Here is a 17,311-nt window from a genome sequence, read left to right as displayed (position 1 = left end):
TTTGAGTTATTCTTTTGACTGACCTTAGATTTGTTTTAGCTGTAATGAGCTGTATGATCTGCAAATGTTCTTTGGTAACATTTATTGTACCTCAAGAAATCTGTTGGAGACATTCAGGAGATCCGTTCATCCTGGTAACAGATCTGATCATAACAACAGAACTAGTCACTCTGAGCCCGTCTGCTGGTTGGCTGGAGACTCAGTCCCCATAACTGGGCAACATGTGGTTAAAGACCCGCCTCATCCTTACAGCCCTGCTGACTCTGTTGGAGGCCACCATGTCATCAGCTTATTTTACTTTTCTACTTTGAGCTAATGTTTTGAAAACGTAAAATATTCATTAGCTAGTTGATATATTGACCTACACTTGGTTTCCACAAGAAGCACATCGACACAATTATATAAGTAGATCTGCTTTATTGACTGAGCAGCCAATGACTGAGGTAGGTTACAATGAAGTTCAGAAACCCAAAATGCATACATGTACATCATTAGAACTCTTTATTTCTACACAAGTGCTCAATGTAAATATTATTTAAATTAAATACATGTAAAATAGCAGTTTGGGTTAAGTAGGCGTATTTAAGGTAAACGGTATAAAACAGGAATGACAGAGGTCAGCTTGTTAACCAGAGATGAGCAGAGAGTTCATATTGTTTGTTTGACATCCTGAAGGTGGATGCAGATGTTTTTCTCCATTCTGCCCTCCTCCCTCGTCCTCCCCTTTGGGAAGGTCGCTAGGGGTCAAGTGGATGCTGAGGCTGTCAGCGCCAGTGACCTGCAGGGCCTGGGGTTGACCTTCACAGGTCAACAAAAAGGTTTAACAAATGAGCAACACTAGAACAGGAAAAGAACCGAGTGCAGAGCAGACATACCAGCTTCAGCTTTGCTGCGGACACCGAGACTGCCCACCACCATTTTCTCCAGGACTTTGCGTGACACATTCTAAGGGAAAATCCAAAGAGTCTGATTGAATGATGCGGATCAAAGAACAGACGGAAGAGGCTGACAAATTGTAATCAGTAATCTGAATGGACTGATAAGAGTGATGCACTGAGCTCCCGGTTTCCCCTTCCATTTATCGAAATTGCTCTGAATCTTATTATCCTCCTGTGTGTGTGTGTGTGTGTGTGTGTTGAGAGCGATCCGGTCCACTCGGAAGGATGTCGGAACCTCTCCAATCTTAAATCTGGGACGTTCGTCATGTCGGATTGTCTTGGCCTGATATTATAACTGTGTGTCGTGTTCCCCGAGGACAAATGACAATGCTGCCTGTTCCATGTGCCGAGTAGCCAATCAGAAAGCGAGTTAATGGGAACACAGAGACAAACCAAACATCAGAGACATTGTTGTGTTGTTTCTTTCTCTTGTTAAAGATAGTCTACAAACTATCGCCATTGCTTTATCTGCCATTTCTGTTTACTCTGAATTCATGTTTGGTCTTGAGAGGTTTTCTGAGACTGAATGTTGGTCTGTCAATTTGGTTTGTGTGTTGCTCTTGCCTTGTGTCTCAACACCACACACACGACCAAACCTGTCATACTTAAGTTCTTTTTGTCATCGTATGTCTCGTCTCTCAGGTTTTGAAAATCGGCCAACAATTTCAAACACTTGCAGTGTTAACCTGGCGTTCCAGAGAGCGGCGCAAAGATGCTGGATGGCACTTGGTAACGGTCATTTGCCATTCAGGGTCACCCTTAACCCTAACGTCTTGCACCTAATGCACAAAGTTTCAACATTAGGCATTCTCTCACCTTTGTATGCTGTTCCTTATGTACAAATGCACAAGACAACCAGTTGACCTCATTTAAAAGAGCCACTACTGTATATCTGGAAGAACTGAAATGACCCAAATGGAAAGCAACAGGAAGTGAACAGGCAGGTCAAACACTAGATGGCGCTGTGAAACTGCATGAAGCACATCTCCTTCCCTCCCTGTGGGATAGTGAGTTAGGGTGTGCGTGTGTGAGCACCGTGTTGCGCAGCTGTAGCAGCAGAGTGAGTGAATCTGTGAGTTTGTCCTCCAGCAGAGACAGACGCGTCTTCTCCGCCTCGTCCTCAGGCCTCTGTAAAGACACACACACACACACACCGCTCTGTGTCCTACTCATTGTTGGTCACAGTTAAAGTTGTAAATTATCTTGAACTTCAAATACTTATTCTTTCCATCCCTAATAATGTCCTGTTTTGTAGTCATTGTTATGCTTAATGACATCATTATCAGAGCTATTTAGCATAAATAGCTCTGATAATGCTAATTGGGATCAGGTTGTGATGGTAATATCATACTCTGAAGGTCATGCATGCAAATGCAGAATACCAGTAATAGATCTGGCATACTGAACAAATCGTGACTGCCCTTAATAGATACAATTATGTTTGGATATTTTACTGGTTAAAATGCTACAGCTAACAAAGAGTGCTGTAATGAAGAAGAAAAAAGGACAGTCAACCATATTTAGGTTTATTGTAATCAATACTTTTGCCTAGGTCTGGTTTTTATCTGACTTTAGGTAATAACCACTTGCCTTTATCTTTCCAAAGTGTCCACATCCGTTTTTCTCCCCTTGCTTTGGCCCCGTTCTGCTGCAGCAGTCTGTGCTGTCTGCAGCAGAGCCGGGGCGCTTTCGGAGCTCCAAGCGACTCAGGGAGAGAAGATGACCGGCCGTTTTGTTCTGACATCTGGAAGATCACAGGTGGCATTGGATCCCTCTCTACACAAACATTCGGTGATGAACAACAGAGCAGGATGGTGACAGACCCTTCGCCGCAGCCAGGACCGCGTGAGACGACGCTCTTCTCCTGTGAGGAGCAACAGTTTCCCGTCTTCTTCAGACTCCCGTCGTCTTCCTCTTCGTCAGAGGCGGCTCTCCCTTCCACCGCCCGCTGCAGACCCTCTGCATCTGGGAAAGAATGAGCTGGAGTTGAACCTTCAGGCATGCCGTGTCTGTAGCTGTCCACGGTACTCCAGCTGTCTCACCACTCGGGTCCTCAGGTTGACTCGACTGGCTCTCAGAGAGGCAGGTGCAGCCGATTCTGCCGGAGACAGAAACAACGACAACGACCATTTAGTGGGGAAGGGCAAAATAATTTTTGACATAACGCATCGATCTTTCAGAGTCTTGCCGATTTCTGATCACTTCTGTTGGAGAAATGTTCCCTGATTTCAAAACCTTTGGCTGAAGTCTCCAGTGTAGCAGCAGAACCAGAGAGATTTTATCTTCCAGTTTAACAACAAAAACCCTGAAATATTTAATTACACACAAGCCGGTGTGCAAAATCAGGTTCATGAGGATCAGGAGGACGTTGTGAGGCTGTCAGGCCACAGCAAACGAATCATTCATAAAAACACAACCACTGTCACTGAGGAGAAAAAGTGAGTTTCATTCATCTGCTTGATGTGTCGTGTGGATTCTCTGTTCAGCTTGTTGAGCCGAATAAAAATGAAATAAAATTGAATATACTGTGTGCCATCATTATCATTTTTGAAAAATGACGTGTAAAATAAGCCTTATGAATTGATTCAGCAAAAATGAGGGACAACGAACAAGTCTAGCAGGATTTCTGTCAGTATATTATAAGCCTGGCAGCCCACCAGGCTTTACTTCCTCCCCCATCACCTCCATCCACACTGGGCTAAGAATCATATTTATTTTGTTTGGTTTTTGTTAGTAGCAGTGACATTAAAGACAGATTTAGATGAAGCATTGAACTGGGTGCGAGGCGGTGAGCACCGTGTTTTTATGTTGGTTTCAAGGAGTGAGGACTTGTAGAAGTCAGAAAAGGACAGAGGCAAATGAAGTGTAACTGGATCCTGAAACACGCCCAGACACAGAACTCTCCTGCTCACCCGACCAAACCCGGCGCTGTACCTGTACCGCAGCAGCTCCGTCTCCAGCTGGGTGATCTTAGACTGGAGCTGCGGCACCAACTGGGCCTGTTCCTGGATCAGCCGGACCCTCTGCAGCCCCACGTTGAGAGCCTCTCTGGCTTCCTCCGCCCGCCTCCTGTCAGCATCACAGATCGTCACAAATTTCCAATAAATCCACACAAAAAATACACTTTTTTTTTTTTAATTATTTTTTTTACATTTCTGAATATTTACAGCACCTGATCTGGTTGTTCTCCCTCCTCAGGGACGACTCCAACCCCTGCAGCTTCCGAACTTCCTGGTACGCCCACTGCAGCTCTTCCTCCAAACACTCATTGAATTTGATGGCCTCCTCTAACTGCCCGTCACGTGATGACCGAATCAATTTCAGCTCCCTCAGCAGGGGGTCTCTGATGTCCCACCTCATGGGGCCCTTCCTTGTCCCGTCAGGCTGGCTTTTAGGTCTGTCGGATTGTCCCAGTTTCCGCTGCGTGAGCGCGCCGCAGGGTGTGGGAATGGAAAGGGTGGCACCGTGGCTGCAAGTGCCGGCAGGGGTCCGGCTCCTCTCCCGTCTGAGGGCCACCTCCAGGGCCAGACAGCGAGCGTCGCTCCCCTGCAGAGCAGAGCGCAGGTCCTCAACCAGCTCCCTGAGAGCGCCGACCTCATCTGGACAAGACGCCGGGTTAAGAGTTCAAGGTCACCATAAGTCAGCATAAAGTAATTTCACTTAAAAAAAAAAAATGGAGCTACCACCATGACTGTCCAATAAAAGCAATTCATACATTTTAAAAATGAAAGAAAACTGAACACTTCATTACTGACTGAAGTACTTATGCTTTTTTCTAATTATTTACAAAATAACTGCAACTGGTATAAGACTAAATTGTAACATCACTGGGAAGTTGAATTATTCAGCAACTCAATTTTAAAAAAACTCAAAGTTTCATTACACATAAAAGATACCTTCAATCCTGAAGGTTTCAACAAGTCAAACTTCTAAACGGTGAACAGACTGAACTTATATATCACATTCACTCTTTTGCACCTTGGGGTTCAGTGCTTTGCTCAGGGGAAGTCAGGATGTGACCAGAGAAAGCTGAAATCAAACCTACAACCTTCCGATCACAAGACCACTACTCTATCCACAAAGCTAAAGTCAGCCCTTAAATGAAACTTAACACAAAATTTAAGATGAAATTTAAGACAGAGACAACTCCAAATACAACGGTTTGTTGGGGGATCCTGCTGTGTTACAATCAATCATAGCAAGAAGTGAGTTTTGCTCTCCCCTCAGTGTCGAGCCTAAAAGTTTGGAGATGGTTTTTTTTGCACAGAATCCACCTAACCTTGTGAGATGGATTCAACAAAAGTGAGGCAGTAGCGAAAGCAACTGACGATGAATTTGCATTTATCCATAATAGATGCAAAAATACTATTACTAGATGCAAAGGTACATTAGCAGCTAGAAACGTGAGCCACCTTGAGACAGAACATAATGACAATGTCTGCAATCAAATCAAACTTCTGCTTGACAGAGAAGTCTTGCGGGAATAAAAGAAGATGCATAAATGAGAATATATGACACCAAGTTTCCCCCAGTGTATTATAAGCCTGGCGGGCCACCAGGTTTTACTTGTGCTTATTTATTTAAATCTTTTTAAAATGTTTGCATTTTTTGAGACTTTATAGTTGGTATTCAGGTATTAATCTTCCAATCTTTCAATAACACATAGTTCCATCCATCCATGCCTTTTCTTTACACCCTTGTCCCTCAGTGGGGTCAGGAGGGCTGCTGGTGCCCATCTCCAGCTAACGTTCCGGGCGAGAGGCGGGGTCACCCTGGACAGGTCGCCAGTCTGTTGCTAACACATAGCTATCAAGTGATATTTTCAAATTTCCGTTTCAACTTTAAACATTTTTTAACTCAAACACAACGGACTGCAGGATTAATGACTGCCGCAGCCCAACCACCAGGCTTAGCAAGTTTTCTGGGGGAATCTTTGCCACACCGAACAGTCCTGCCACGACAAACCTGAAGACCTGTGATTAACGTCTCAAAAGCCAACTTTTTTTGTCTCCGATTAAATTAAGACATTTTAAGCCTTAATATTTGATACGTTAGTTTAAGACTTTGGATGACTTTTTAAGGATGCAGACAGCCTGTACCTAAAAGCATGTTCTACAGTTTTTCAGAAAATTTGAAAATCACAAATTGTCTATAAAAAGGCCTTTTAATTTAGTAATGTTTGGTAATGACACGTTGCTAAATATTTAACTTGCTATTGAAATATGTAGTTTGGAGCTAAGTGTGTAGTTTTTTTGCAAAATAAACTAAATATTTACCTTACAAAGTAAATGAAATGAATTTGCATATTAGCTAAACATTTAGCTTCCAAATGAAATACTTAGTTTGAGGCTAAATATTTAGCTTGCTAAATAATTATTCAGTTTTAAACTGTGACATTTATAAATGGTGAATGATGAAAATATGACTTTGAGAAATGAAGGGAAGTTTTTTTTTTTCTTGTAACAAGCTAAAAAATAACCCAAATGATTGCTGTTCATTTTTAACTGTAACTTCACAAATGACACCTCATGCCAGCTGACTGGTCTGACTCCTTTTGATGACAGAGGCTTCCGTATGTTTACCGGATCACACTGTCAGACTTGAAGTTTCTGCTCCTAAATGATCTTTATGTGATTAAAAACAAAGAAACAAGTGAAGGATCCAGAAATAAAATGAGAGAAAGGAACAAGAGAGGAAACAGGCTGAACAAATAGGTGCTCATAAATTCTGTCTCCTTCTATTAGCCCACAGCTTTCACAGCTCTGTCTGTGGAATGCTGTTGATGCAACGAAATTATAGGGAATTAGAAGTTAAATCTAGAATTTCCTGCGGGCTTGTGAGGTGCAACAGTCGCTAAATGTTCCATCCCTCCCAAAACCTGCACAGATTTCGTCAGGTTCCAACCTCAAACGTCACTGTGTGTTCAGGTGGGATTTCATGTGACTCACCACAAAGTCATGCATAACATATTCATTTATTTATTTTTGCTAATGAATTTCAAAGTGACACAAACACTGTACTCTGATACCCCTAAATAAAAAATACACTGCAACCAGTTACTTTGGAAGACAACTAATCAACTCAAAATATCAATAATATTGAGACCAAGTCGGTATCAGTATCGGAACAGATTCTCTTTTGATTTTCTTTTGCAGTTTATGTATTTAGGGGGGGGAAATGCACACAAATTAGTTTTGTTTTACTAGTCTCTGCTGCTCTTGTTAAAATGTTATTAAAGCATTCTGTGTTCAGAAGCTTTGTCCAAATTCTATAAATTCAAAACTCACACTAAAAAATACTTTATTAAGCCCAAAGGAAAAATGAAATGTTAACAATCTTCAAATCAGAAAAAAATTATAATTCTTATATTATTTTAAAATATGAATTAATGAAATAATTTTTAAAAATCGTACAAAACACCTAAAGGTCAGAAGTTTGATAATATACCAAACTTAAATATTAAGTATCATATCAGTATTGGTCCTATATTTACTTGGAATCGTTGTGATACCAATATGTAGTACGACACACCTTTATTCACATTAAATAATATAGAACTGTTAGAACGGCCCAGTCAAAGTCCACACCTAAATTCAACTGGAGGACTTGAACACTGAAGTTCACAGCAGTTCTTCATCCAAACAGCCTGAACTGGAGCTGAGTTATGAATAATAATAATCATGGGTAAACAAACTCACTCTGAAGAACAGAGACATTCCCTAAAAAGTCTCCCGGGAGCGTGAATACTTCTATATGAATCCTGCCACACTTTTCCGATTTAGTATTTATTTATTTATTTATTTAGATTATTTGGAACAAATTTGTTAAATCATGTGCTGCCACATAAAATCCAAATAAACGTAAACCACATTTAGCTAAATGTGTTTTTGTGTGTGTGTGTGCGTGTGTTTGTTTTTTTAAGTACAAGAGTTATTATTTTGACAGGAGCCAAGATCATCCGTTTAAAACCCCAACAGGTCTCCTGTAGGGAGCATACCTTGCTCACGGAGTTCCTCCCGGGCTCCGCTTTTCACGGATCTGCTCCTGGTTCCGGTCTGATCTCGATCCAGGTCAAAACTGACACACTTCCTCCGCCGGACCCGGGGCCACCGGAGTCGGATCTGCCTCTCCACCAGCTCCGTGTCCTCGGAAACCGGCAGACGCCAGGCGCGACCCCCGCTGACTCCCGGCGCACTGCGCAGTCGGAAACACCCGCAGAGCCGCGAGTGAAAGTCTCTAAACGAAAGCCGCTCGGGTAAACCTGAACAAACATCCGCGAACTCCTCACACGGCTGCTGCTGCTGCGGCTGCTGCTCCGCTCCGCCACCGCCGCTTCCATCCTCCGCTTCCGGCGTCCTTTGAGCTCCGGGAAGTCCCAGCACGGCGCAGAGAGCGGCGAAGTCCTCCCCGGACACTGTGTCGTCCTGGCTGGGGTGGGCCAGGTGGTGGAAGACCTCCTGCAGGTACTGGTCGATTCCGGTGGCGAGGACGACGATTTCGTTCTCGGCTGCCGGATCGGGGCAGTGGTGATGGTCCAGGGCGCTGCGGAGCCACTCGCTTTTACGCGCCGCCCGCGGAGAGGGCTGGACGCGTGGAAGCGCCAAGGCGGTGCGCCGCATGGCTGCACTCACTCACCGCACGGGTCAATCTTAAAAGCGACTTGACCCGCAGACCGGGGCTCTCAAACGCATCTCAAATGCCGTGTTTCCGGGGGCCTCAGCTCAACTTCGATTTCCTCCTGCGGCTCTTAAAGTTCAGATTTGATCCCTGTGGGTGGAAAAAAAAAAAAAAAAAGGCAGCTCCGACCCCACCCTTTGTGTGCACACTCCAACCGCAGGACCAATAAAGCGTTCAGAGCTGCTTGTTTGATCCCTGTTACCAAAGCGGGTCGAATATCATCTAATCCAGAGAGAAAAAAACATCTAAAAGTCCAGAGGGAGAACAAGACAATAGAGTCAATAGAGCAGTGAGTCAATCCTCAGGTTTCCATGGTGATGGGTTCTTACAGTAGGATCTGTAGAGGTTGAAGGCATTTGGTGGCACCTGTCTGGATCCAACATTCAGCCGAGGCTTTGCACCTTTCTGACTCACATCCTGCATGCTGGGCTGACAGGGTCCACTTTTTTCTTTCTTTTTTTTTTATCAAGTTTATTTGTATGGCACATTTCGGCAACAAGGCCCTATGACAGACTGGCGACCTGTCCAGGGTGACCCACCTCTCACCCGTTGACAGCTGGAGGCAGGACAGCAGCACCGTCCTGACCCCAGTGGGGTCAGAGTGGAAGAAAATGGATGGATTTCAGCAACAAGGCAGTTCAAAGTGCTTTACATCACAAAAACACCAAATCATCACAACATTTCTACGACGACTGTGAAAGCCAGCGACAGACATTAAAATCATTAATAAAGAGTTGCATTACACCAACTCACTGTTTGAATGAATGAATGAAAATGTATGAAGTTGTATGGTTTTTATTTTCAGTGAGGGTTGAAAATAAAAATGAAAATAAAAATCCTATATTTTCATAAAGATGACCATGAGATCATGTTCATGCTGCATAAAGTCGGTCTGATATCAGTTGCATCTTTCGTTTTCATGACCTTACCTTTCTTTTTTTTTATTCCCGCGGTTTTTGTTTACCAGTCAGTGGAGAGGTCAGAAGGTCACGAGAGAGGAGACGACATGCGATGAAGGACTTGAACCTGTGATGGCCACTGAGGACTGTCACGCCATCACCTGCCATGCCCTAAATTATTTCTTCAGAGGTTTACATATATTTTTTTCTTTTTGGATTTGATAGAATCCAAATCAGACTTTATGGTCTGTGTCAAGTGTTGTGCTGACACACTTGCATGACTTACCATACTTACCATGGTAAGCATATTTAAGTCATGGACTTACCATGACTAAGGTGTAAGTTATGTCATGTTCCAGAGCTGCACCACTCAGCATGGCTCTGGTTTGTTGGGCTGTTGCATGACTGGATGATTGTTCTCTCTGGTTTATGCTGAGCAGCTGGAAGGATTCCAAAAGCTCCAATAATACCTGAACTCTGACCCCAGGCCCCTTTCACAGTTACAGTTAGGTGACAGGACTTTTAGCATGTTACAGACAAAAGGTGACGTTCCTCAGGAGCATTAACTGAGCTTGTGGGTCTATAATTTCCACAGAATCATACAGTTACCTAAAAACACAACAGAAGTCTGATCATCACTTTTATCGTTATCACAATAGTACCACAAGATACAGTGATAAAACTTTAAGTCCATATTTCCCACCTCTAATTTCCAGTATCACTACAGTTCATTTAAAGGTGTTTCTCTCTCTTAGTGTTTCTGGTAAGTCATCAAAAAACTACATATTGTATTAGGAAGTTATTATATTTGGATTCCAGAACCCGTGTAGAACATGGCAGGCTTGAGACGAGATGATTTAGATCTTGTTCTTCTTTTGGAACCTCCTGAATGAGTCTTTGAGGAATTCTTTGAGTTTTTTTTTTTTAGGAGGCTGGTCACTCCTGGAAAGGTTCACAACTGTTCCAGGTTTCTGCTTCTGTTGGATAAAGTCCCAAAGGCTCAGAAATAATTTTGTAACCTCTTCCAGACTGACATATGTTAGATGTTTTATTCCTGTCACTGATTTCTCTTGGAACGTGTTGCTTTTTTCGGCCCATTTAACCTACTTCATGTTGTCTGGTAGGTTCTGTTTAAGTGATTTTCAAATTCTACTGGTCAGCCAGTCAGCAGGCCTGGCTGACCTGTGGCTGGAGAAATTGAACTCAGCTTTCCAGAAAATAGTGTTAAAGGGATCGATGATTACTTCTTCACCTTGGGCCACTTTGGTTTAGAGGACACTTCCATTTAAAAACTGTTTGAAAATGGCATTTTGTATATTTGTATCCATGTTGTCTTTGTGCATACATTTTGAAAAATAAAATGAAAGTGAAAGGACAATGTCTGATGAAAAATAGTACATCAGTAAATGTACATACAAATGATGGTGAGATCTGCTGCATTGTCCATTCCTGTTAAGAGTTGAGGTAATCTAAGTCGACTGCATATTTCAGTTGCTGCTGCTGCACAGGTGAGTCACCTGAAGTCACATGAGTTCACAGTGAAAGACTACAGTCCCTGTTTTGTCTTTGCCTTGAGTCTGAATGCTAACAGCAGAGCTTCCCAGTGACTCACCTGGGTTTTATTTTGATTTTTGTTCTGCCTTTGATAAGCTAAGTGTGCTTTTTGAGTCAGCTCTACAAAAGGCCACAAATCTTGCGTTTCTGAAAGACAGATATTTTTTGTAGAGATGCACTTAAATCATCCTGAGTAAAACTGTCACTGGTCACCTGAGAGCTCAGATTTAATTACACAAGAAAGCAGACAGTGGTTTCACTCTGTTTTTATTGCATTACAACTGGCTGATGGAATCTGCAAAATTCAAAATAATTCCTTTATTTTGCAAAAAGGATTCTACTCTTGCTGGAGGCGGTTCTCAGCTTTTCCAAAAAATAAGAATTAACACACTAAAGGGGAGCAGGAGACAAATTTACAGAATAAGTTCCGATGTGGCTAACATTTATCTCACATGACTGATCAGCCTTTTCCTCTGTTCACATCTTTCCAGTCAGTTCCACGATGTGTGAAAACATTGCCAACACTAGTTAACGTCACAGAACAAAACTCTCCATTTTTCTCCATTTTCCCCCTTCCAGTTTATTACAGTCAATTGTAACATTGGCATCTGATGAAATTATGTTTTTGCGTGGCCTGGTTGATTGGCACCCAGCAGTCGCTAACATTTGGCCGTAACGTAATGTGGCAGTTCAACGCTAAGAAGCTAACCAGAAATTGTGTGCACTACAAACGACCTGCTGCTAAGAGAGAAGGGTTTAGTGCTTGATTATGTAAACTGAAGGAAGATAGATTGATATAATCTTGAACTGCTAGCAACCATACACTGCTGGTCAAAAGTTTACATACACCAAGACACTTCCTTTTTCAAGGTGGAAGGATGATACATCAAAAAAATTTGAGTGAATTAAAAAAAAAAACATGACTTGGGTGCAAAAGTTTGGGAAAATGTCCCTCAGCAAGTTGTAACAAAACCTCATTCTTTCTATATCTAGCAACAAGGACCTGGTAGGATTCTGTATGCCCTGTCCAACAAAATCATGAAGCACAGCAACATGTTGTCACACGGAGATATCTCCTCTGTTCTGACTGGTTCTGTTGTTTTTTTTCCATGGAATTCTCTTGTTTTTCCATGGAAGACGGCCCAAAAAGCACACCGGCTTAGCATGATGACATAATAAATGTTTTGCCGCAAGTGTTCTCGTGCCTCCCTGAATAAAGGGTAATCAGCTGTGCGTTTCTGAAAGACTGCTCCGGCTGTCGTCCTGCCTCCCTCTGAGAAACAGCCCTGCAGCTGCTGCCTGCTGGGGGTGAAAGGACTTCATCTGAAAACCAAAGCATTTTGGGGGCTGGGGGGGTCCACAGCAATATCCGTGAGCTCGCTAGTGTGTGTACTCACGCAGGCGTGCACGAGTGTCCTGCTGTTCACCTTTCACAGTGGGAGTGGTCCACTCTCGGTATTGACAGGAGGTTGGGTTCATGCTTTGTGTTGCCATATGCTCATCTGGGGGGTTGACAAAAAAAAAGGCAAATAAACCCACAAACCACTTTAGCGCTTCTTTGAAGTGGTGATGCTGACAAAGATGTTGTGTTCAGCAGATCCAGGAGTGACCCTGTAGCAGGCACAGCCACTGTGCCACGCCTGTGGATGTTATGGTCCAGGAAAACTCAGGTCTGCAGCAGAATATATTTGATTTCTTCCACAAGGAGGGTAAGCCACTGAAACCAGACACTAAACGGCTAACTCCGCATTCATGGGAAATTGGGTTGAAGGAAAAGGTGTCCACAACCAATGGGGATAAGAGTTTCAGCACTAAAATTAAAAGTTTTGCATTCTCCTCACAAGAGGCTATGTCCACATTATGAAGGCTGATTAATGATAGGCTGGCACACTACCTAAACTAAGCACTTTGAATTGCCTTGTTGCTGAAAATGTGCTATATGAATAAAATTACCTTACCTTACCTTGCAACTGGAGCTGACAAATGAGAAGGAGACTAGCACCAGCTAGAAATAGCTAGCCTCTCCTTCTAGTTAACTCTTACTAGCTCTTACTAGCTAGAAGGGGAGGCTAATGACTAGCATGCCTCTTCAAAGAGCAACAGTAATTATTGAAGACCTAAGCACAATATCTCATGTAGGCTAGTTTTATTAAAAAAACATTAACACTCACAGATAATACAAAAACTCTCTGCCGGGTTTACCAGTTATGCCATTTTTTTTCCTCCATCACAAGATGGTTAACTCTTTAACTGTCATGATCACACCGGTGATCTCATGGATCCATTGGATACGCTGCAAAAAACATCAATTCTTACCAAGTAACTGTGGTCTAGTTTCTAGTGCAAATATCTTAGAACACTCGAAATGAGATAAAACTAACTTAAAAGTAACTGTTCGAGATATGGGAGCTTGATTTAAGTCAATAATTCCTTAATTATCAATTTTACTAAATGTCCAATCAAGGACTGGGTCAGCAAATTAGCCTGTGGCTGGAAAGCCTACGCACAAAACATGTAGCATTGTCCTTGATTATATCAACTTGAATTGAATAATATTGATAGAAATGCATTAGCTTCCATTGGCAGATTATTTCACTTATAAGTGAAATAATCTGCCAATGGAACTAGGACTTTTTCCATCAATATTAAGGAATTACTGACGAGAAACAAGCTCTTATATCTTGCTGAAAAGTCACTGAAAACCTAGTTTTGTCTTATTTAAAGTATATTCAAATCAAAAATACTTTGTAAGATTTTGTGTTTTTGCAGTGTAACATGTAATAGTTAAGGGTTTAAACATCTATCAATGCCATTTTGTCGCCGATCATATTCAAAACTGTTAAGCCAATATAAACATCTGACGGACAAAGCCACATACATTCAGAATACCATCCGGTTTATCCAAACCACAGGATCCATGATGGATGAGGAGTGTGTCAACATGGGCTTTGACATGAGGGATGAGGTTTGAGAGGAAACTCGTTCAGGACTCTTTTCTTCAATAGAATGTGATTTATGGCTCACTTTTTTAAAATTTTGTTGTGTGTGTGTGACAGTGCAAACATTTCCTCATTCCGGACTTGTGGAAGGAGTCCAGGTTTACCTTTGAGCTGTCCCACCTGGGTCATGAATGAGGCCTACACACAGCCCACTAACACAGAGAGGCAGGTTCACACTCAATTTGAGAGTAACATACCAGAGAGGCTGTGTTGAGCCTGGCTAAGGCATAGCTGCAGATGAGGCATGTGGCTACAGGTAGTAGATCTGAGGATATTACCTGGGTGTGACTGCACTGCACATCACATGTTGTCCCGTACCACTGTTAGTAGCTATTAGTCACTTGTAAACATTTATACTAAGTAGCTGAACTCTTGCAGCATCAGTACATTCACTAGAAATACTTGTCTCCTTAGAGAATGTGTTAAGAATAGCAACAAAGACCTGTTCTGGACTAGCCTGTTTAAAAAAAACAACCGCTTGTTCTACGCTTTGGGCCGTCAAACGTCTGTCAGACCTCCTGTCAAAGTTTGAAATGATCGGCTCTGATTTTAGCCTTTGGCCTTGACGTTTGCAATGCGCCATGTCGACTGTGAAGAAAGTGACACCACATGAGCCATCACTCCCTGCGAAGAGGGGTGATGGTTGGCGAACAACATCTTTGAATTGCATAGAAAGGCGATGTGGACATTTTTCACAAAATCACATGCAGAACTCCAGAGAAGTTTGCCCTAAGGGTAAAAGAAGGAAGTACAACATAACCGTTTTCTTCATCAGTCACCTTGCACACAATGACAGAGAATTACAGCTGTCTTCAATCAGCTGTCATCATAATTTGAATCAAATTGAATCAATAGGATAGGTAGGATTTCTTATCAAAAATAACGTAATGTTAATAGAATGGAACTGTCCTTGATGAAAAGTGGATAATGTGAAAGTTTATATTTAAAATCGTCCAGATGATCTTTTTACAGTGTAGCAAGTTGTGTTTTGCTTAACCTTTGCTGAATTTTAGACAACTTAAGATGATCGCCTTGTTTGCGCTGGATTTTCTGAGGGTCCCTCTGAAACTCGACAGCATGCAGGGACGCTGCAGGCTAAGCTCAAGGATCTTTTGTTTAAACACACACTGGGACCGACGTGTAAAATCATGCCTCAAGGCATTTTACACAACATGACTTCATGCTGCCAAAAACAAGTATTTGCCCACAACATCACATAGGCACAGATAAAACCTGCTAGCTATGACTCAATATAATAACATGTCTGATTTGGGACGTATTATATGTGTTATAATTTTCACTCGCAACGACTTGGCCAAAACCCTCAGAATATAATAATCTACTATTACTAACAAAAATCTACTACAAGTAGATGTTGTTCAGATTGGCTGTGAAAGTGCTGACAAATATTTGAAAATGGTAAACTTTTAATAAATAGTGTAAAGGTACAATTAGGGTTTACACTGTCTTTACTTAGCTTAGTCTATATGTGGAAAAAAAATACACATATGCAAATCATTTTTAGAGGTGCACCCATAAATTGTACATGATTTTCTTAATTTTAAATACTAAATGAGAAACTGATCTTATCTACTGATCTTTGCAAAGGTCTGACTTTATTGGAACATGGATCACAGACAAAAAAAACCTTACATCCAGCTCAGCTTTAGAAAAAGGGAGAGGAGCTCTGTCTGTCATCCGAGGGAAAACTGGAGTAGAGCAATGCTCCTCTGTATTCTGTCTTCCCTTCTTCTTTTTCTCTTTCTTGTCCCATAAATTGACCCTCACAATATGGCGACTAGGTTGACGTGTGTTCCTCTGGCGTTCTGTGCATCAGCTCCCTGCCACATTTTTGCTGCTGTGCTGCCACCATTTGGTTAAGTGATGGTACTGCAAGAATGACATTTTTGCTTTGAAGCGCTGTTACTTCACAAATATTCTTGTCCGTTTTTTTTTTTACTTTCAGCACCCATGTTGCCTCATATTTTTAAAACAAAAATAATGCATTTTTAAATCTTTTAAATTAGTCCTTATTCCCTTTTGACAGATATTGAAGTTTCATCGATTCCTTTAACCAGTGCCTATGGTGATGCATCACTAACACAGTATTGATATGCACACCTCCCTTTGTTCCCCTGGACCTTCTTCATTTTCTCCACAGTCGTTAATTATTTGATTGGACTTACATCTGAAAACACTTCAGAACATTTGATTATTTTGTAACTAATAAAGTGATGAAATAATATTTCCAAATTTTGTTTTGTTACAGCCTTTCTCCAAAATGGATTCAATTAACTTTTTCCCAAAAAAATTCTGCACACAATACTGATAAGTGAAATGTAGTTAAAATAAAGCAAACATGTATTCCATACAGTGTATGAAGCCCTACCTCCACTGATCCTCTTTCAGTTCATGTGTTTCTACAACTCCACTGTGATAAACCCAGCTGTCTGGATGTGGTTTCAAGAGCCTCGCCTCTGCCTAGAGAACCATAGTAACAGTTTATATCAAAGCCCAAGTCAAGTTATTAAGTTGCCCACAGATCTTTGAAATTATCCAGAGATATTTCTTCACCTCCACCTGCACACATGCAGATGTGAGGATACCAAAATAAATGCAGGGATTTGAAATAAAAGCAACATGAAAGAAAAGAGAGACAAAGGAAGAGAGCTCAAAACAGAGACAAAACCAACAACTGAGCAACTCAGATTCATCAACTTTGCTGCTTTAGTATTGCAGAAGTAAATCACTATCGTTGTATTAAAATATTAAAGAGTAAATTATTAATTTTTCCAAATCTCCCCCCCACACACACACACACACCCTGCCTCCCCATATATGGATGTTGGAGAATCCGGTTAACTGAAACACATTCAGTTACTACTGTTAATATTGATTACATAATCTATTTTACAAGCTTACCCTTCAATTTCCATCCATCCATCCATTTTCTTACACCCTTGTCCCTCAGTGGGGTCGGGAGGGTTGCTGCATGGTGCCTATGTCCAGCTAGCGTACCGGGCGAGAGGCGGGGTCACCCTGGACAGGTCGCCAGTCTGTCGCAGTGCTCTTCAATTTGTTAGCCAATATGATATTTCAAAATGTATTTAATTTTGGTTGTGTCCAAAATTTATGCAAAAGTTGCATCTAACATTCAGGGAACCTTTGGGAAATGCTCCCTTAGGATTCCACAAATGGTGTAAAATAGAACCAAACATCGGAGAACCTTGGGGAAATGTTATCT

At 41.8% G+C, this 17,311-nt stretch overlaps 1 protein-coding gene across 1 annotated transcript; it reads right to left on the bottom strand.

The window, feature by feature from the left end:
- Window positions 1-397: 397 nt before the first annotated feature.
- Window positions 398-8,945, bottom strand: LOC103465430 (EF-hand and coiled-coil domain-containing protein 1). Its single transcript, XM_008410239.3, has 9 exons — window positions 7,936-8,945; window positions 4,111-4,537; window positions 3,873-4,007; window positions 2,981-3,036; window positions 2,762-2,903; window positions 2,529-2,682; window positions 1,974-2,066; window positions 876-945; window positions 398-798 (listed from the first exon to the last, which is right to left on the bottom strand). The coding sequence occupies exons 1-9, from the start codon at window positions 8,555-8,557 to the stop codon at window positions 626-628; spliced, it is 1,872 nt and encodes a 623-aa protein (XP_008408461.1). The 5' UTR covers window positions 8,558-8,945; the 3' UTR covers window positions 398-625.
- Window positions 8,946-17,311: the final 8,366 nt, after the last annotated feature.

Source organism: Poecilia reticulata, chromosome 5, assembly GCF_904066995.2.
Source record: "Poecilia reticulata chromosome 5, P_reticulata-male-v2, whole genome shotgun sequence".
Taxonomy (NCBI): domain Eukaryota; kingdom Metazoa; phylum Chordata; class Actinopteri; order Cyprinodontiformes; family Poeciliidae; genus Poecilia; species Poecilia reticulata.
This window is presented reverse-complemented; position numbering and strand designations above follow the sequence as displayed.